Source organism: Podarcis cretensis, assembly GCF_951804945.1.
Source record: "Podarcis cretensis genome assembly, chromosome: 3".
Lineage (NCBI taxonomy): Eukaryota > Metazoa > Chordata > Lepidosauria > Squamata > Lacertidae > Podarcis > Podarcis cretensis.
The window spans coordinates 106,146,030-106,168,168 of NC_137172.1; the positions used below are offsets into that span (position 1 = coordinate 106,146,030).

The window sequence follows — 22,139 nt, forward strand, 5'->3', positions numbered from 1 at the left end:
TCTTTTTTTTTTTTTTTTACTATGCTCTGTGAGAGTTGAAGCATACAGTAGTACCTTGGGTTACATACGCTTCAGGTTACAGACTCCGCTAACCCAGAAATAGTACCTCAGGTTAAGAACTTTGCTTCAGGATGAGAATAGAAATTGTGCTCTGGCGGCGCAGCAGCAGCAGGAGGCCCCATTAGCTAAAGTGGTGCTTCAGGTTAAGAACAGAGTCAGGTTAAGAACGGACCTCCGGAACAAATTAAGTACTTAACCCGAGGTACCACTGTACTGTAAATCTTATCACAGTTCCTATTTATATGTTCAAGACTATCCATCTTAGAGAATATAAGGACGTAGACTATATATTCCTAGGTGAGAAGGTATCAAAATGAGAATAAATATCTTATAAGCAACATTAAAGTATTATGCAGTTGGCTCACCTTGGAGAACTCTGGGGCGTGATTTTTTTTAAAAAAGAAAATCAATGTTGGGACAAAAGTGTTGAATTGTCCATAGGTTGATAGTACAGTCAAACCTTGGCTCTCGAACGCCTCTGTTTTGGAACGTTTCGGTTCCCGAACGCTGAAAACCCAGAAGTAAATGCTCCGGTTTTCAAACGTTTTCCGGAAGCCGAACATCCGACACGGCTTCCACTTGAGTGCAGGAGGCTCTTGCAACCAATCTTAAGCCATGCCTCAGTTGTCGAACATCTCGGAAACTGAACGGGCTTCCGGAATGGATTACGTTCGACAGTCAAGGTTTGACTGTAGCAGGTTTTTATTATATACTTAGTAGGTTGTTGATGACTGCATATTTCCCCTTTTTTCCCTGTCCTTCTGGTGTAAAGATGACACTGTTCATATTGAAAGGGTGTATGAGGTGTTACGGGAGGGGTAGTATCTCTGGTTATGGTCCTTCTGGAGTAGTTTGTCCAGCTTTGGTCCCCACCCTGCACTCCGCTCTCACTTGTGGCTTCTAGAAGTTGGTAGTGTAGGACAACAGACACACCCCAGGAAACAGCTTTGACTGGCTGGCTAAACCAGGCAAGGGTAACTGATGGCTCTCAAACCCTCAGTGAATTTGGGACTTCCCCTGCATGAGAAGACAGGGTCTGGTGGATTGAGCAGAATAGACCAGTAGTCAAGAAGGCGGTTTCTGCACAAGCTGTAGATAGACGAAGGTGAGGAGCAGATGGGGCTTGCTAACCTGGAAAAGTAGCCCATCCAAGAGAAGGGAAACTCTGATCCTAAACCTCCACTACCTTTTGGGATATCTTCGGGAGAAGAAAAGGCTAAAGAGTAAATCCAGGGTGGAGCCCCTAAGATGGTTGGATGGTGCCTTGTACATCCTTCTGGCAACTCCTGCAGCCAAGCATATTGCTCTGCTTTCCTTTGGACCACATCAGCAAAGGCGAGAAGCTTCACCCCCCCCCCCAAGGGAACACTCCATTGTCTCTCGAGACAGACAGCTGCCAATGATTCATATAAAAGCAGATGCACAGTTGTGCATGAAATAACTGGGGAAAGGAGGTACAGTGGTACATACGCTTCAGGTTACATACGCTTCAGGTTACAGACTCTGCAAACCCAGAAATAGTACCTCAGGTTAAGAACTTTGCTTCAGGATGAGAACAGAAATCGTGTTCTGGCGGTGCAGCGGCAGCAGGAGGCCCCATTAGCTAAAGTGGTGCTTCAGGTTAAGAACAGTTTGAGGTTAAGAACGGACCTCCGGAACGAATTAAGTACTTAATCCGAGGTACCACTGTATACCAGCTTGGGGCGGGGGAATACTTATCTGGAAGTGCAGATACCTTTTTGCGTCTTGAAGGAATGACAGAAATGTAAAAAGCAACAAGATTATGAGAACCCACAAGCAGGAACTACGCCAGCTTGTAGGAGAATTCTCTTTCCTTCCTAGATCTGTGTGTGTTCTGTAGATTTCCAAAACGGGTATAACCATGCAAATCCATTTTCGCATGGCTGTCTACAAAGTTTCCTAGCTGTGGGCTCAATCAACTTGTGTTTGCCGCTGACCCATGAGAAAGTAGTAGGCTCTTTAACGTGAGAGGGATTTTTATAAATACAGTGATCAGCTACAATTGATACACACATGCAATGATCATCTACAGCCAGTATATAGTATTTTTCCGTGTGTAAGACAGATTTTTTTGCTAAAAAAAAATAATTAAAAATTGAAGGTTGTCTTATACAGTGGTACCTCGGGTTACAGACGCTTCAGGTTACATAGGCTTCAGGTTACAGACTCCGCTAACCCAGAAATAGTACCTCGGGTTAAGAACTTTGCTTCAGGATGAGAACAGAAATCGTGCTCTGGCGGCGTGGTGGCAGCAGGAGGCTCCATTAGCTAAAGTGGTGCTTCAGGTTAAGAACAGTTTCAGGTTAAAAACGGACCTCCGGAATGAATAAACTACATGACCAGAGGTACCACTGTACACAGTTAGTGAATGCACAGGGGTTCTGGGCTTGGGTTTGGGCTCTGACGTGGGTGGCCTGGGTTCAGGTTCGGGCATTGGCACGGGTTTGGGTTCTAGCCCAATTTTGGATTCAAAAAAATAGGGGTCGTCTTATACATGGGGGTGTCTTATACACGGTACATTCAGAGAAGACAGAACATTCAAAGAACAATATTGTCGAGTTACTAAAGTTTCAACATTTCTGACTCTGGGTTGGAAATGTCCTTGCCTGCTGAAGTCTAGCTTACAGTCTGAAAGCATACATGAATGCTACACTGTATAACTTGAATGTTTGAATTGGTAGATACCTTCTACGAGAAAGTGAAGTACAGTGGTACTTCAAGTTACATACACTTCAGGTTACAGACTCTGCTAACCCAGAAATAGTACCTCGGGTTAAGAACTTCGCTTCAGGATGAGAACAGAAATTGCACAGCGGCGGCAGCAGCGGGAGGCCCCATTAGCTAAAATGGTGCTTCAGGTTAAGAACAGTTTCAGGTTAAGAACAGACCTCCGGAACGAATTAAGTACTTAACCCGAGGTACCACTGTATTGATCAAATTGCTTTGAAACAAAATTTGAATATATCATTGCTGTTTCCTAGACAGTTTTCTGTCAAAGGTACTGCAAAGCTGCAGTGGTGGGGAAAACATTAGAAAAAACCCTCATATGTACTGTAGTAGTAGTAGTAGTAGTAGTAATTTATTTATATGCCACCTGTCTGACTGGGTTACCCCAGCCACTCTGGGTGGCTTCCAACAAATTTAAACACAATAAGACATCAAACATTAAAAACTTCCCCATGCAGAGCTGACTTCAGATGTTCAGAATAATATCTAAACATGAGATTGACTGAATTTGCTCACTACTTAGACAGTTGGTCCTAATACAGGTATTAACTTACTGTTGTTGCTAGAATCTGTGAAACTTTCAGAACTAGTGTCTTGTTCAAACCACTTATGAGATCCAGTTTCTGAAGCGAAGCGCTAATATTTGACATTAGCTTTTTTCCCTTTACCGCTTGGCTTTTTGCACCTGAACTCTTCCTCCTGTGGCTTCAAGGCTGACAAGTGAAACCCAATACCTCATGATATTTTAGTCAAATTGCTGCTAATCATTGTGGTCAAATGTCAGGCTCTAAGGCAAACATTAGCACTTTGGCACTGGGAGGCGGTAGGGGGGAGAGACACCCCCTAGGCTTCAAACTATTAGAAGATCTTGAGAATTAATGTTTGCCGGTAAGCCCATGACCCCACACACAGTGTAGCAAAGCATGATACGCTGACTTCAAGCAAAATTTTCGTGTTGACTTTCACTTTTAGGTGGGTTTGTGTGTATTTATCAGTTGTGTCAGTCCTCAAAAAATACCTCACTGCGGAAATAATTGCCTTAAAATAACCTTTCCTTTTTTGGTGGTAGAACTGGTGGATTGTTCAGGGACAAAAGCTTTGAGGTGCTCTCAGAGGAGGAGAACTTGAGTGTAGCCTTATATATTTCTACTCTTTGCTCGACTGGTGACTTTAAAAGCACGAGAATGGGTGCACACAAGCATTTTCTATAAGCTTCCTTCCTCCGCCCACCCACATAATACCTGCAAAGGGGAAAATGGCAGTCAATAACACTCTGGCAAAATAGGCAGTGGTTGACTGAAGGGCTGTCCTCTATGCTGTCTGAGTACGGTAGTTCATCAACTTTGGCAAAGTGGCAGCAGAGCAGGCAGTCATGGGAGTGAACCTCACCCATTGCCAATTCCAGAATGACCACGTGTCTTCTGGGGTCCTTTGCCTTGGAGCAAGGCATTTGGCAACCTGGAGAGCCTTGATATGTCCGTAGCAACCCAACTAAATGGGCAGGATAATATTAATGTTGTTGTTGTTGTTGTTGTTATGTTGCAGCAGCAGAAGGGAAAAATAACTATTTGAACTAATTTCTAGCTTGTGTTGTAGTTTTTCAGTTTTCTTGTTGGTTGCATATCATAGGTTATGTAGTATAAGCACCAGCAACTGGGAAACACTGGCCTGCAAGCACTCCAATTGGAGAAAGTGTCATGGGCTCTGAAGATGCTCGAACTCAGGACGAAAGGGAGAAATGTGCTGAGAGGAAAGCATGCTTGGCAAACCCTCACAGTGATCAACTCCCGCCCAGAAATCTATGTTCCCACTGTGGAAGGATGTATGGATCCAGAATTGGCCTCCACAGTCACCTATGGACACACTGTTAAGAGCGTGTTCATAGAAGACAATCTTATTCGGCTACGAGTGATCGCCAAAGAATAAGAATCTGCTGGAGATCAGTTTTTAATGGTGGCTTTCTTGCGTACAAGATTTTAGTAACTCATGGGAGAGCCAGTGTGGTGTAGTGGTTAAGAGTGGTAGACTCGTAATCTGGGGATCCGGGTTTGCATCCCCGCTCCTCCACATGCAGCTGCTGGGTGACCTTGGGCCAGTCACACTTCTCTGAAGTCTCTCAGCCCCACTCACCTCACAGAGTGTTTGTTGTGGGGGAGGAAGGGAAAGGAGAATGTTAGCCGCTTTGAGACTCCTTAAAGGGAGTGAAAGGCGGGATATCAAATCCAAACTCCTCTTCTTCTTCCTCTTCATGGGAGATTATTTGCATCACACAGACTGTATGTATTGATAAATGTTCCAATTCCTCCTAATGCTTTCCATTATTGGGCTCTAGAAACTTGATTATAACATCTACTGAGCGCATAAAAGGGCTCAGGAAAACTGATAAGCAGCTTTTATGGCTGGTGGCCTGACTGTTAGAAGAGATCTCATGGACAACTGAACAATCTTCCAGTTCACAGCACACCACAGAACTTGACCACCAGTAAAGGGCTTTGGGGAAGGGGGACAAAAGAAATTTAGGAATAATTGTATCCTGTTGTATTGAGAACAACCAACCTACAAAGTGTAATTTCGCTGCTGTAGCTAACGAAGGTGTGTTCAAATGTATCTAAAGATGCAATGGAACCTCTTTGTTCAACATTTTTTTCAAATAATCAGGATAGTAATTTGCTAGAAATTCAGCGGCAGAATGTGATATTTTTTTAAGTGGCTGTTGGTTTAAAGCTTCTCAGCACCCTTTCCTTAACCAGTTCTTTAATTATTCCCTTTGGAATAATTTTAGCAGTGCATGTGTATTTACTTAGCCTCAAACTCTGAAGTTGATTGATTGATTGATTAAATAATAATAATTTTCCGCCACTAACACGTTCCAGCCAGTTACCAGTTTCTGTCCCAAATGCATCTTCTAGCTTCACCGGCAACATGTGTTATTGCACATAGAATGCTAGTTATGGGGCTATAGGATATATTAGTTGTATTTTTATATACATCACTAAAGTTCTGTGTGTGTACACGTGTGCTTGTATTACATTATTTAGGATGGCAGAGGAGAAAGGAACTTGCCAAAATTCTGTTATCCTGCTTAAAAACAAACAATCTATACATGCTGAGTAAACATTAGCAAAATCTTAAATGTTGTTTTTTCCTTTTCGGTGCCCAATATTGACACTTTGACTCATAAGTTTTCCTAAGGTTTAGTTTGCTTCACTCAGTGTGCAGATACTACCTCTGAACAGCTTCTTTTTTATAATCTTATAAACACCAAGTTCTTTTTTATATCCTGTAGTTTTGTCCATTACAACCAGTGTATTATGGGGTGTGTGTTTTTTAAGTGTCACAGAGGAAAGGGAAAGCTGAGTGTAGTCAGGTGAATTTAGAAAAAACGGATTTCAAAAAGCTTAAGGAACTACTGATTAAAAATACTGAAAAAGAAGGGAGGTCATCATGAGTGGAAGTTTCTTAAAGGTGAAATATTGAAGGCACAGTCACAAACAATTCCACTAAGGAAGAAAAGTGGGAGGCATCGAAATAAACCTGCATGGCTGTATAAGGAGCTTTCAAATGAGCTGGGATTTAAAAGGGGCATGCAGAGGAAATGGAAGGAGAAAATCATAAATGAAGACTATAAACAAGTAATCAACACTTTCGGGGAGAAGGTCAGACAGGCTAAAGTTCAAATGAAAAGTTAAAAATGTTAATAAAAAGGGGCTGGTTATGTTCGAAACAGGAGGAAGAAGGAAGAAGTGGGTCTTCTGTGGAGAAGGTAAAGAAATGTTTTTGGGTGACAGAGAGAAGATGGAATTGCCTCTGTCTTCACCCAAAAGGAAAGCAGTGATAACAGAATAAATGATGCAGAGAGAGAGTTACAGCCCAGGATCGGAAAAGCGGCAGTGAGGGAACACCTAGCTACTTTGAATGAATTCAGATCTCCTGGTCCTGATGAACTGCATCCAAGGGTGCTAAAGGAGTCATCTCAGAGCCTCTGTGTTTGAGAATTCCTGGAGAACAAGTGAAGTCCCTGCAGACTAGAGGTGGGCAAATGTTGTCTGATCTTCAGAAATCGAATGGGTGGGGAAGGACCCAGGCAACTACTTGACTTCAATACTAGTATTGAATAGCTTGACTTCAATACTAGTAAAGGTCCTAGGCAGTGCTATTTTTCTAGGAAAAGGGGTGCCGGAACTCACCATGAATACCTCTCTTGTTCTCTTATAATGCAATAAAGAAAAAAGAGAGAACATAAAAAAGAGCTGTCCTGGGCCAGACCAAAAGCTCATCTGGCCCAGAATTCTGTTCCCTGAAATTTCTGCGATGCTGACGGTGCTATTCTTGATACGTTAGCAATTAGTGTATCTTATTTTATTTTTATTTTTTTAAAAGGTCTACCTTTTTTTACATACTGTGTGCCACAAATATATGGGGGGTGGGGACAGATTTTCCCTGCAAAATACTTCTGCTATTTCAGTTCAGAGGGTGAGCTTCCTGTTTATAGAACCGCCTGCAAGAAGCAATGATTCACTTTGAGCATTTTGTAAGATATTCGTCAACATTGAGGTATCCCACATCAATGTGTGTGTAGAGGAACTGGTTGTTTTCCCTTGTGTGTCTCAGGAACTATCTCAGCACAGTCGTTTTTGTCCATCTTGATGCTTCAGCGTTTGCTGGGCAGTTTGCCCCTCCCTTCGGAAGGTTAAAGGGACACTTCAAAGTGCAAATACTCATAACGCATCATTATTTCACTTTCTTGTTGGACTTCATTACCAGATGTCTATTTTTAAGGAAGTGGGCAAAGATTTTTGTCCCAAGTAGAATGTGTGGAAGCAAACAGCCTGCAAAATGCTACAGGCCTTCATTTGTGCATTTTTTCATATATTTTTCTGCTTTTGTTTGCGTGTCCATCTGTTTAAGATTTATTTATTGTAATCGACGTGGTAAAATTATTTCAATGTCAGGCATGCAGAACTGCCATTGAGGTCTGTAAATCGCACGTATACATTAGCATAATGTTTACCATAGGCTTGCCACCAAGAGAGGAAGTAGGTTGAGGACTTTGCAAAGGCTCCAGTTTTAATATGGTTAAACTGCTTTAATCCCACTGAAGTCCATGGGGCTTAAGGAAACTTGCTGTGGACAGGATGTAGCCATAGGAAAGAAATTGTCCCCCCCCCTGGTTTTTTTAAACACCCCCACCACTCCTGCTTTAAAGTAACATATATGTGTTCACATTAGGACAACAAGCCCTTAAGGCAGTGTTAGAAACTCAGATATATAATTTAAGGAGCGCCAAATGACTCCTTAAACCAGGGTTACAGTCACCAAAACGGAATGCCGGGTTGCCATTTTTGATGTCTCAAAAGTCGTATTTTTCAATACGGCTTTTTTGGTTCCTGAAATTCATTTTGATTGTGCAGATAAATTATAACGGACCTGTCTGTACCAACATATTGGCGTCTTTTTACCAAAGCCAGATTACAGTGGTACCTCAGGTTACATACGCTTCAGGTCTTAGTCAATTGCAACTCTGAGTATGACTTGTTTCTCAATAAATGTGGAATAGAAAATTCTCGGTTTGAAATATTTTTGAAAAAAATAAACAAACAAGCCCTCACATATCACCTATTTTGTCCAGAGAAAATACAGTGGTACCTTCAGGTTACATACACTTCAGGTTACAGACTCTGCTAACCCAGAAATAGTGCTTCAGGTTAAGAACTTTGCTTCAGGGTGAGAACAGAAATCGTGCTCCGGCAGTGCGGCGGCAGCGGGAGGCCCCATTAACTAAAGTGGTGCTTCAGGTTAAGAACAGTTTCAGGTTAAATACGGACCTCCGGAATGAATTAAGTACTTAACCTGAGGTACCACTGTAAATGTATTTCCATCAGAAGTGCTAGATGGCAGACTGAGAGGCATCTCTTAATCAGAATAGGCTCTGTGTATGCTTTCAGGATGTCGATTGTATGAGGCATCTCCTACTTCATTACGGACAATATGAGCAAGCTAGGGATCTATTGATTAAACCCCTACTGGCAAATCGGCCGGGTAAATCTGAAGGGGTTGTCTGTATGAATCTGTATTTTATTCTATGTTACAGGTCTTTGGACCGTAATAAAGATTTATCAGTATATAATGAACAGAAGGACAACATTAATTAGGAATGTTATAAAGAGACCAAAATCTAAAACTTAAGGATTGCAATGATAGTATTGAATTTAAAATAAAATAGTAGTTTATTTTCGTGTGTTTTTTATATCGGCAGGGTGTATTTTCCTTTCTTTTTCTGTACGATGAAAAACTCAATAAAATTAAATATATACAGTCATACCTCTCCGAACGTCCACCCCCTCGATTGTCCATTTCGGCAGACGTCCGCGGCAAACCCAGAAGTACCAGAATGGGTTACTTACAGGTTTGCCGCTTCACGCATGCAAAGAAGCACTACATCGTGCTTCGTGGATGCGCAGAAGCACAAAACCGCTTCACATGCATGCGCAGAGTGATGCTCTGTTGAGCGTCTCTTCCGTCGAACATCCGGGGCTCTGGAACGGATCCTGGACGCTCGACGAGGTACCAAGTGTGTGTATATATATATATATAACGGACAGAATTCTACAGGGTATGTTTCTAGTGTGTGAAAACAGTCCAGACCCAAGGATCCCGCAGGCATACACCTCCAGATGTTGGAGGCGTCAGTTGCCATCCTTGCACCCAGGCATCTTCACTTGTTTGCGAGTGGCTGATAGCAAAATGCACCTAGCAAATTTCAAACACCTACCTTAAAGTAATGTCAGGTTACTATCTTGGCTACCCTGCCCTGCTCTGCTGGAGAAGACTCTTGAGAGTCCCATGGACTGCAAGAAGATCAAACCTATCCATTCTGAAGGAAATCAGCCCTGAGTGCTCACTGGAAGGGCAGATTCTGAAGCTGAGGCTCCAATACTTTGGCCACCTCATGAGAAGAGAAGACTCCCTGGAAAAGACCCTGATGTTGGGAAAGATGGAGGGCACAAGGAGAAGGGGACGACAGAGGACAAGATGGTTGGACAGTGTTCTCGAAGCTACCAGCATGAGTTTGACCAAACTGCGGGAAGCAGTGGAAGACAGGAGTGCCTGGCGTGCTCTGGTCCATGGGGTCACGAAGAGTCAGACACGGCTAAATGACTAAACAACAACAAGTTACTGTGTCTCAGAATGAGTGCTATGCAGTGCTTTTTGGGGGGTACGCAGGGGTACGGACTCCCCTAAATATTTTGTGAATCTTTGTACTTTTGTCCATTTACTGTATTTCTCCTGATTTGAACTATAGAATAGTGGTTTTCTTGAGTCAAAAGGAGAGTACCCCTGAACATTTTTTTAGGAAAAAAAAAAGAAGAAGCACTGGTGCTATGATATGCTTCTGCATTAGTATATCTGAGCGTAACTGTGAGAACCATTTTTGGAAGATCAACCACACCAGTATTCTTCTGGTCCAGAAAATGTGTGGCTAACTTACTTGCATGTTGTGGGCTACCCAGATAAAGAGGTCCACCACTTCTCCAAACCATTTTCTTTTCTTAGCTTTGTCTTGTTTGCACCTTCTCCAAAGCTGTTACACATTTAGACATTTTAAAAGGATTATGCATAGCGTGCAGTTATGCATATTAAAGGAGCCTTTTAAAGTTCAGCCACTACTGCAAATCTATAATGTGTTTCTTTTCACATCTCGGAGACCTGCATTGCGTCTTAAGGAATGTGAAGTGATATTCTTACAGTTTCTAGAAATATGCCTAATTCAGAATTGCCTTTTTTCTTTCTTGACTAACGTGCCCTACTTGCAAATCCATCCTTGCATAAATCCAAAGACAGATCTGCTTGATTGTCTTCATTGCAGATTCTTATGGCGATTAGTCTTTTTAAACAGTTTACTCTAGATTATCTCTTGTCATATTTCATTTCATACACACAAGCCATCTTGTCTCTCCCCCAAAAGCAATTCTCCTGGTGTTCCCTCCACCATCACATCCACACTTGTGTCTCTTTATCTATCACTAGAAGAAGAAGAGTTTGGATTTGATACCCCGCTTTATCACTACGCGAAGGAGTCTCAAAGTGGCTAACATTCTCCTTTCCCTTCCTCCCCCACAACAAACACTCTGTGAGGTGAGTGGGGCTGAGAGAATTCAGAGAAGTGGGACTGGCCCAAGGTCACCCAGCAGCTGCATGTGGAGGAGTGGGGAAGCGAACCCGGTTCACCTGATTACGAGTCCACCACTCTTAACCACTACACCACACTGGCTCACCACACTACAGGATAGTCCCCAGATCCTGAGTTTGAACTTGAGCAAAATGTACAACCACAAAATAAAACACTAGTATTTGGAGGGGGGGGACACACCAGTTATTTTCCCATACACTTTTTTTAAAAAGCAACTCAGATGGACGGCCAGCAGGTAGATTGCGATCTACTGGTAGATTGTGGGGGGGTCTGTGACAGATTGCGGGAGATCGCAGAACCCCTTCCACCCCTCCCCAAAAACAACTATGATTTGCCAAAAAAGCTCAACAAATTTACAACTTTGACTTTCTAAAAAAGCTCAACAATTTTGGTCAATTTTGTTATAGTGGGAGTAGATCGTGGTCTCTTGGAAGTTGGACAAGCCTGGACTATATAATTTGCTAATTCCTGAGTTAATAAACTTTGGTTCCCAAAATTAAGGGCCATAATCTGGTTACCTGTTTGTGCTATCCATTTGCTTTTGTAGTGGGTAAAAAGCAAGAATCAAAAAGCAATATGGCAGCACAAAGTTGATCATGTTCGCTTCAGACAATGGCAGGAGGTGCTGCAAGGCCTCCTCAGTGGCTGCTCTCAGATAATGGAATTCTCTCCCCAGAGAAACTAGACTGGCTCCCTCCTTGTTGTCCCTCTTCTGGCAGGTGAAGACCTTGTTTTTCCAACAGACATGTGGGAATGGGCAACTTTTAATGAAAAGACTAGTGCTGTGCTGTTTTTATTGTTATTATGTGTGTGTTTTTAAAAGTCTCTCTCTGCATAGTTTTAATTGTATCGATGCTTTATTGTTTTTAAATTATTGTTTCCTTCTAGGTTTTCAGCTGTTTCTGTTTTTATCCGTAAGCCACCTTGAGTCTCTATCAGGGGAAAAGCTGGAATAATAATAATAATAATAATAATAATAATAATAATAATAATAATAATAATAATGGTCTTTAAGTTCCCCCTTAAAGTAATTTGTGGGTATCATGATATTTATGACCATTTCAGCTGGTGTCGTGGAGTTGAAATAGTTGGTAAAACTCCATCCTCACACTTATGCATTTATCTGTTAACTTGGAATACAACTTTATGCCTTATTTCATATTGCATTTCCTCTATTCTAACAAGAAGAATTCTTAGGGACAGGGTGAGAATGACCACACACACACACACACACTGTGGGTGTGGGTGTAGATAGGTATATATGTTGGAGATAATTGCTCATGAAATAATATATTACACATCTGAATAATAAACAATATCGTTGGATACCCAAGATACAAATTCTTTGCTAAAACAGGGGCATGCTTATGTTAGTCTAGCCAGGGGGTGAGGGGGAGCTGGGAGAGAGAGAAAGAACAAGAACACTGGATGGTTCCTAAAGGAATTACATAGGATAATAAATAAACTGAATTCCTACTGAACCTTGAATACCAAAGTCAGATTCAGGAGCTGAAGCTAGGAGATAATTTATTTTCTTTTTTCTCTCTCATCCAGCTGGTTTAAATAACTCCTCTGGCAAGGTACCTATGTAATGAGATACCAAATGAGAATTATTCTTTTCAAGTGGAGGCACTAAGATGGAGAAATGACATATAATTGCATCTTAGCTGTGTGGCTTGTTTTTTAATTATTGTTAATTTCACTCTCTGGTGGCCGCTCCCAACTTGCTAGACCAGGTCCTTAGTATGTAATTCCTGTACTTATCTGCTTTCTGTGCAGATAAATGATACAAAGGAAGCACAATTAACATATTTTAAAAAATAAAAAATCTGGGGCAACAGATTTATTGCCTTGATGTGGTTACTCAGGAATGTTTTTCCTTAGCATATTGTTTGTCTTCCCATGCTGCAATGGTGAAGACAACCCTCTATGGGAGTAACATCGCTAAACTAGTAAGAGTTAATCTGATCTGGACACAGTGCTATTTTTATAGAAAAGAGGTTCCCTTATAATGGCAATAGTGCCCACCTGAGAGCTGCCAGAACTGAGTTCTGGTCATAGGTGCTGGTCCCGGGGCCCTGGGTGCCCAGGCACCCACAAAATTCTCCATGAAGGGGCCAGGCACCCACAAATTTTGGCGCCAGGGCCATGCACACCGCATGGCACCCACAGCCCTGGGCTCCCATGGTTTCAGGGCCAAGGTGGCACTCCTGCTTCTGGTGAGTTCCGGCTGGAAAAAAAGCCCTATCTGGACAATATATTATTATTATATTATTGGCTTGGAGCCTTTTGAAAAAGATGTATGAGATTTTTGAGGGCAGAAGGCCGACAGAAAGGACATAAGTAAGAATAGTTTGGTCAACATTACAAGAGAGGTGTCTAATCTTCTTTGGAAGCCGTTTGTGGTTGAACCTGCACTCACTTGAGCTGAGCTGTTTCTTTTTAACCTCTCAGCATTTGTTACTGCTTATGTAGCATGGGTGCTGTGGTCTAAACCACAGCGTCTAGGGCTTGCCGATCAGAAGATTGTCAGTTCAAATCCCCGCGACGGGGTGAGCTCCCGTTGCTCAGTCCTTGCTCCTGCCAACCTAGCAGTTTGAAAGCACGTCAAAGTGCAAGTAGATAAATAGGTACTGCTCCGGCGGGAAGGTAAACGGCGTTTCCGTGCGCTGCTCTGGTTCGCCAGAAGCGGCATAGTCATGCTGGCTACTTGACCCGGAAGCTGTATGCCGGCTCCCTCGGCCAATAAAGCAAGATGAGCGCCGCAACCCCAGAGTCGTCTGCGACTGGACCTAACGGTCAGGGGTCCCTTTGCCTTTACCTTTATGATTAGCTCAGTTTTAAAATTGTTTCTCTTTCTACCCCCACCATCTTGCTTGTAATCATAATAAAAATAGGAATGAGCTGACTTGCCTGACGAGGAGCCTTTGAGTGTCAGCCAATGTGAGAATATGGCTGTGTAGCTGGACCTCATGGCTGTTTCACCAATCACAGAGCACTTTATGAGGAGCAGCGATTTGCAGTTGAAAGGGAGGGAAGAGGGTGCTTGACACTTTCCCTAGCAGTCCCATTTTCCTTTGAAACACTTTCTCCCCTGCCCACAGTTGCATGCCAAGGGTGAGATGGAGCATTTGATGGAGAGAACTTGAGATGAATGCTGGTGACAGGGTTAAATCACAGGTTCCTCTCCTGCTCATTCTGTGCTGATCATCTCATCCTGAGGCTGCTTTCGCAAGGGAACCATTGTAAACAGCCACATTGTAATGTTGCCTTAGCTCTTGGTTTGTTTGCCTAAGTACTTGCACATGCCTTATCGTTTGATTTGTCAGAGCTGGTAAGTAGCGCATGTACTGAGATCCAGACCTCCTCTGTTCAAATTTCAGCCATGAGCTAATTGGGTAACCTAGATAGTCACAATGTAATTTGTTTCTGCATGCCTCATGCAGAGCTATTAATAAATGAAATAATTATAGTGTTGTTGTTTAGTCGTTTAGTCATGTCTGACTCTTCGTGACCCCATGGACCAGAGCACGCCAGGCACTCCTGTCTTCCACTGCCTCCCGCAGTTGGGTCAAACTCATGTTGGTAGCTTCAAGAACACCGTCCAACCATCTTGTCCTCTGTCGTCCCCTTCTCCTTGTGCCCTCCATCTTTCCCAACATCAGGGTCTTTTCCAGGGAGTCTTCTCTTCTCATGAGGTGGCTAAAGTATTGGAGCCTCAGCTTCAGGGTCTGTACTTCCAGTGAGCACTCAGGGCTGATTTCCTTAAGAATGGATAGGTTTGATCTTCCTGCAGTCTCAAGAGTCTCCTCCAGCACCATAATTCAAAAGCATCAATTCTTCGGCAAATAATTATAATACAGTGATAATATATAATAATATGAGCTACTATCTATCATAGGGACGCAGGTGGCGCTGTGGGTTAAAGCCTCAGCGCCTAGGGCTTGCCGATCGAAAGGTCGGCGGTTCGAATCCCTGCGGCGGGGTGCGCTCCCGCTGCTCGGTCCCAGCGCCTGCCAACCTAGCAGTTCGAAAGCACCTCCGGGTGCAAGTAGATAAATAGGGACCGCTTACCAGCGGGAAGGTAAACGGCGTTTCCGTGTGCGGCTCTGGCTTGCCAGAGCAGCGATGTCACGCTGGCCACGTGACCCGGAAGTGTCTCCGGACAGCGCTGGCCCCTGGCCTCTTAAGTGAGATGGGCGCACAACCCCAGAGTCTGTCAAGACTGGCCCGTACGGGCAGGGGTACCTTTACCTTTACCTTTTTACTATCTATCATTGTATGGAATGCTGAGTTAATCCAAATCCTTTGAGCACACAAAGAAAGCTGTCTATATAAATCCAAAGGAGTACTATCAATTTCGAATCTCCCTGTATAAGTTAGCTATTGGCGCTGAACAGTTGTCACCAATATCGCAAACTGAAGTTTATTGTCGATAACAGAGGTTGGTAAACTTAAGGTCTGCCTTCAGCAGTAAACAATTCTCTTAGCACCCTGTTTGAGAATCTTGAGCACATGTTCGTTTATTTGTAGAGGATACTTTTACTAAAAGTAATTACCCCAATAAACACTAATGAAGTGGGTGTTTATATTGGAAGTCACAGGAACATTTCCCAAGGGTGGGGTGGCTTTTATAAGGTCTCAGGGTTAATCTAAAACACAGTGCTTTCATACCTTGCCCGCAGATATCTGTAGGGATTTTTAAAAGTTGATTGAAAATTCTGTCCTCATCCCCAACCAACTGCCCCATGATGATAGATAGAAATTAATCAACATTCAATAATTGAAACAATGGTTAGTTAAATACAGCCTGATTCTTCAAGTGGAGTGCTGCCCATTCCAAAACAGATGGAATGCCTAGTCCAGAATCTGCTTCCCTCCCGACTAGGGACAGTTTGCATCTAAATATGAACTCATCAAAGGTGCAGTTCCTGAACCAAGACACAAACCAAAAGGCAGCTCTCCTTTGAACTTCACGCTTCTCCGAATTCTGTGATGCAGAATGTGTAAAAGGCGAATCTCCATAAAAGCGGTATACACAACTGCAATTTGGGGGAAATAGCTAGCAAAAATTATTGCACAGGGCTGCAGCTTAAAACTCCTTTTTTACCTAAATATCTGATTGTATGGCTGAACCATGTATCATTCAGCTAAATGATATTGCTGGGTTGATCAAGCAAAAGAAGATGGATGAGACTTGCCATCATTAAAGCATGTACGGAAATTGTTATCTTCCGTGACTCAATAGATCTTATATATCATGTTCCATACTGCACGTATACTTTGAATGGGATAAATGACCAGGGATTCCCAAACTTGGGTCTCCAGCTGTTTTGGGACTACAGTTCCCATCACCCCTGACCACTGATCCTACTAGCTAGGGATGATGGGAGTCGTAGTCCAAAAACAGCTGGAAGCCCAAGTTTGGGAATTAGGTGGTCAGCGAATTCGTGTGCATGACAAGGCTATGGAATACATTTTTTAAAAAAATGAAGCAACTTGGACTAAAAAATAGACATTAATTTGAAAACAATGTTTCAGCCTTAGGCCCAGAACTAACCTTATCATTTTCCATTACCTGTTTAAAGCCTTGTAGATGAAAATGTTGCTTCTCATTTTGCGGCGGGTGTGTGCATTCTTATGCTTCTTTTTCTCCATGCCCTTATCCACTTTGCCAGTATTCCTTTAACAAGACATAAATACCGCCGCGGTGTGACAATGAACAGCTTTAATAACTGCGTTAATTGGCCTGCTCAGAGCTCTTTCTGTAGGAACCTCACTTCCTTTGCTGAAGATTTAAACAAGAAGCTGAAAATCAGTCATTAGAAGACAAGATTGAAGCACATATTTTATACCCAACAGTTATATTTTGTATACCACTGTTGTTGTTGTTTTAAAAAATCCAGAGGTATAGTTGAGGGTGGCTTCTTTGATGCAGGAGATGGGACTTCGTGACAGCAAACATGGGCCCCGATTCTGTTAGATAGTTGTGCTAGCACAACAGGGCTTCTCCCATCTCCTCTTGTGCCCCCCATCAACTATGGATGACCAGGAGAATCCCCTGAACAGCCCATGGGGGGAAAGAGAAAGGAGATCATTCCATGGGCCAAGCAGAAATGCTTGTGCTGATGGATGATCATTATCATTGACTTCCTCTCATTGCCATTATATTTCTTCATGTGCTGAATATGGTATTAAAGTTCCAAACATTTTATCACAGGCAGACCTGTACAGTTGGTTGCAGCAAGTCATCTCAGGGCAGGTTATGTAGTTTCTGCTATTTTGCAGATTTGTTGCGCTGCAGAAAGCATGCTGGGGAGACCACACATTCAAGAAACACAAAATAACTTTTGCTAGGTTTTAATAACAAAATCAAAAACTCCTTTTACACTAAATTACAATATATCAGTAAGCATAACCCATTCCCCAGGGTACTGAGAGAGCTACATGCTGCTCTTTATATACTGTAAAGGTAAAGGGACGCCTGACCATTAGGTCCAGTCGTGACCGACTCTGGGGTTGCGGCGCTCATCTCGCTTTATTGGCCATGGGAGCCGGCGCACAGCTTCCGGGTCATGTGGCCAGCATGACTAAGCCACTTCTGGCGAACCAGAGCAGCTCATGGAAACGCCGTTTACCTTCCCGCCAGAGCGGTACCTATTTATATACTTGCACTTTGACGTGCTTTCGAACTGCTAGGTTGGCAGGAGCAGGGACCGAGCAACGGGAGCTCACCCCATCATGGGGATTCGAACCGCCAACCTTCTGATCGGCAAGTCCTAGGCTCTGTGGTTTAATCCACAGTGCCACCCTTTTATATAACATACCCAACAGCCTAATTACCACAATTTAACAGCACCTGCTATTCTGCTTCACAGCTGTAAAACTAGGTCACGTTATTTGCTCTGCCCTTTAAAGAAATACACATCTTGTGGAACAATAATGAACCTTCAAATTTAAAGAGACCATTCAACAGTTTCCTCCATGCCCCCCACCCCACCCCACAACCACCAATCCCCCCATAAGAATTGGTGGCTAGCCCTTATTACACTCTGTGAGGTTTACGGCATAGTGGAGATCTGAACCTGGGTTTTAATAGTAGAATTATTATTATTATTATTATTATTATTATTTATTTCTACCCCACCCATCTGGCTGGGTTTCCCCGGCCACTCTTGCTCAGAAGTAAGTCCATTGGAATTCAAGGGGGTTTGCTTCCAGGTAAATGTGTATAGGACGTGTATTAGTCTGGAATTCCATCCATTATGACACACTGGGTATTTCCTTTGTGAACATTGCTAAAGTGGGGTGAGAGTTTTCCTTGGGAACAAGGAGAGAGTTCGTGAGTCAGCTTTTAAAGCCCTATATATGCCCTTCCATGGAATGTAATTCCTTGTACGGGAGAAGTCACAGCATGGAGCTGCCAAAATTATAGGTACCATATTTTTCGCTCTATAAGACGCACCAGACCACAAGACGCACCTAGTTTTTGGAGGAGGAAAACAAAATTCTGAATCTCAGAAGCCAGAACAGCAAGAGGGATCGCTGCGCAGTGAAAGCAGCGATCCCTCTTGCTGTTCTGGCTTCTGGGATAGCTGCGCAGCCTGCATTCACTCCATAAGAAGCGCGAACATTTCCTCTTACTTTTTAGGAGGGAAAAAGTGAGTCTTATAGAGCAAAAAATACGGTTTAGGTAATGTTGTATGTCAGAGGTAGCCAACATGGTGCCTTCCACAAGTTTTGGACTATGGCGACCCTTATCCCTGACCATTGACCGCACTAGCTGACGCTGATGGCAGTTGATGGAGGGCACCCTTGTTGTACATGGAATCCCATGGCATAAAGTTGGCCTTTCTCAAAAGAACTTGGTCCTTTCCTTCCTTAATCAATCACTCATCATCGCTAATGTCATCTTAAAATAAGTTGTGAAATGTTTTGGCGGTCTTTTCAAAGAATGGTCGTAAGAAGCTAGAATGAATGAGATTAAATCTCTTCAAAGCAAAGGAAATGAAATATGTTTTGGGGTTCTTTGCAGAGACGGATGTTAATAAACTAGATGATGGCTTTGGACTTCGTGGACAAATAGAACACAAGTTGAGCTTTATTCGAAAGAATGTACCAAAAGATGTGAAGCTTGTGCTCATTGGCCATTCCATCGGTGCCCACATGATCATTGAAATGATGAAGCGCGCACAAGATGTGGAGGTATGTCAGAGATGCCTGAACATGTTGACCTCTTGCCATCCCCTCCCCTTGACCCTTCTCCACACACTGTGTAATTTTCTAGCAACTGTTTTCGTTTGCTCAAGATGGGCTGAGAAACCTTTTGGTTTATTTGATGGTTTGGTAATGCTTTTGCTGATATTTAGTGCAGAAGCCTGATGATCTAATGATTAAAGGTAAAGGTAAAGGGACCCCTGGGGCTGCGGCGCTCATCTCGCTTTATTGGCCAAGGGAGCCGGCGTACAGCTTCCAGGTTATGTGGCCAGCATGACTAAGCCGCTTCTGGCGAACCAGAGCAGCGCACGGAAACGCCGTTTACCTTCCCGCCAGAGCGGTACCTATTTATCTACTTGCACTTTGACGTGCTTTCAAACTGCTAGGTTGGCAGGAGCAGGGACTGAGCAAGGGGAGCTCACCCCATCAGGGGGATTAGAACCGCCGACCTTCTGATTGGCAAGTCCTAGGCTCTGTGGTTTAACCCACAGCGCCACCCACATCCCGATCTAATGATTACGTAGGGTATAAATGCGAAAAAGTTGACATTACAATCTGTAAATGATTATTTTCACTATTGTTATTTATTCCATTTATATACAGTGGTACCTTGGGTTACAAACACCTTGGGTTACAAACACTTTGGGTTACAGACTCTGCTAACCCGGAAGTATTATCTCAGGTTAAGAACTTTACCTCAGGATGTGAACAGAAATCGCGCGGCGGTGGCGCGGCAGCACCAGAAGGCCCATTAGCTAAAGTGGTACCTCAGGTTAAGAACGGTTTCTGGTTGCACTCAAAGGTTAGGATTAACCCTTTTGTGGTAACTGAGCTTGCAAACAGGACCGACCTGTTTTTTATTTATTTGTGTTGCATTAAAAAAAAAACCCTTATTATTTATTTATTTTACTTATTTCAGAACTTATTTTCCTTATTTCATAACGGATTAAGGTTGAATCCCAACAAGATGAAAGTGCTGTTTCTTGGGGACAGGTGTGGGGGGGGGGTCCCTGGCCCTGAATGAGGTGACACCTTGGGGTTATTTTGGGCACACAACTGCCCATGGAAGTGCAGGTTAATTCTGGGTCCAGGGCAGCTGTCTACCAGCTCCATTTGGTATGCCAGCTGATACTTTAGCTGCCTGAGCAATGTCTCACCAGAATGGTACATGCCCTAGTTATCTCCCACTTGAACTACTGCAATGCACTCTTCGTGGGACTACCTTTTAAGGTAACCCGGAAACTACAACTAATCAAGAATGCAGCATCTAGACTGGTGACTGCAAGCGGCCGCTAGGACCATATAACATCAGTCCTGAAGTATCTTCATTGGCTCCCGGTATGTTTCCAAGCACAGTTCACAGTGTAGGTGCTGACGTTTAAAGCCCTAAATGGCCTCAGCCCAGTATACTGGAAGGAGCGTCTCCACCCCCATCCTTCATCCCAGACACTGAATTGCAGCTCCGACGGCCTTCTGGCGGTTTCCTCACTGTGAGAAGTGAGGTTACAAGGAACCAGGCAGAGGGCCTTCTCGGTAGTGGCGCCCGCCCCGTGGATGTCAGATGTCAAGGAAATAAACAACTATCTGACTTTTAGAAAACATTTGAAGGCAGCCCTGTTTAGGGAAGTTTTTAATGTTTGATGTTTTGTCGTGTTTTTAATATTCCTTTGGGAGCCGCCCAGCGTGGCTGGTGCAACCCAGTCCTATGGGCGGGGTACAAATAATAATTAGTAGTAGTATAACCTGTAAACACCATTTGAATGTAAAACAGACAAACAGGCAACCCTCAAAGCAGCTTACATGGAACCCTGGGCAGTGAACATGTCATTACTAGTGCTTACCCATCCAAGCTCTGACCAGATCTACAAAACAGTGTATCATGACCATATCATATATTTTATACATAATACATGTTGGTCAGTCCAACTAGAAAGCTTAGGTTTCCACAAAAGAGTTGTTTTTGTAACCCTCAGGGGGTGGGGAAGTTAATAATTACATTCAATATTAAGCAGTGGAGTAATCTAGAAAATAAGAATGCTTCTTTGGCCAGGATATTTTGCTCACATAGTACTACCTGGTTTCAATTATATTTGAATGGTTGAGTTGTCTTTTCTCTCTCTTTTACCTGGCTCCATGGATGCTGCTGGCAGAGTAATGATTTGCTAGTGTGTTGAAACTATAAGGTATGTTTAGGACACTTTGAGAGAGCCCAGTTTGCTTGAAGTTAACTTACGACACGCCGCATTTAAGATGTGCTCAACAATAGAAAATATTTGTGTAAGCCAAATTGTTACGCAAGTCCTGTCCCTTTGCCAGAAATAAGTTAGCTGTTATGTTTTATGACATATGAAGTGTGATAATAAGAAACTTGTGTTTCTGTCTCTTTTCTTACTGTTACTGGAATATTTTATTCCCAGTAGAGCTCAAGCTCATATGTGTAGTTTAGTAGCTGGATCATTTGTTTGTGTGCTTGTGAGTGCTTTCACTATATTCCTTTATTATAGTATTCCAGTTTTGGTTTAGTCTTAAATGCACTGTGGGTTTGTTTGTTTTTGTTTTGTTTTTTTAAGCTGCTGCATTTTAATTTTCTGAACTAGAATGTAACATTATTTTAGTCACTCTCTAGGTTTCTCTAATCATTGCACTACAGTGGTACCTTCTAGATGTGAATGGGATCCGTTCCGGAGCCCCATTCGCATCTAGAAGCAAACGTAACCTGTGTCCGCACGTATGTGCATGCCCGTGTCACATTCGGCGCTTCTGCGCATGCGCTTGGTGTCGTTTTGAGCATCTGCGCATGCACAAGCGGTGAAACCCAGAAGTAATGCGCTATGAAAAAGCATGATTTGGGGGAATTATAGAACATTGCTGAAAGCCGAAACTGCCTTTTGGTGGGTGATATGGAAGAAAACAATCTTTTGCA

At 43.0% G+C, this 22,139-nt stretch overlaps 1 protein-coding gene across 2 annotated transcripts in view; it reads left to right on the top strand.

Annotated features, from left to right (window-relative positions):
* LDAH (lipid droplet associated hydrolase) overlaps positions 1 to 22,139 on the top strand; it is an 84,386-nt gene that overhangs the window by 12,126 nt on the left and 50,121 nt on the right. For both annotated transcript variants that reach the window (XM_079970074.1, XM_079970073.1), the window contains one exon: positions 19,035 to 19,204. In XM_079970074.1, the coding sequence (XP_079826200.1) occupies positions 19,035 to 19,204 (170 nt within the window). The remainder of the gene's footprint in view (positions 1 to 19,034; positions 19,205 to 22,139) is intronic.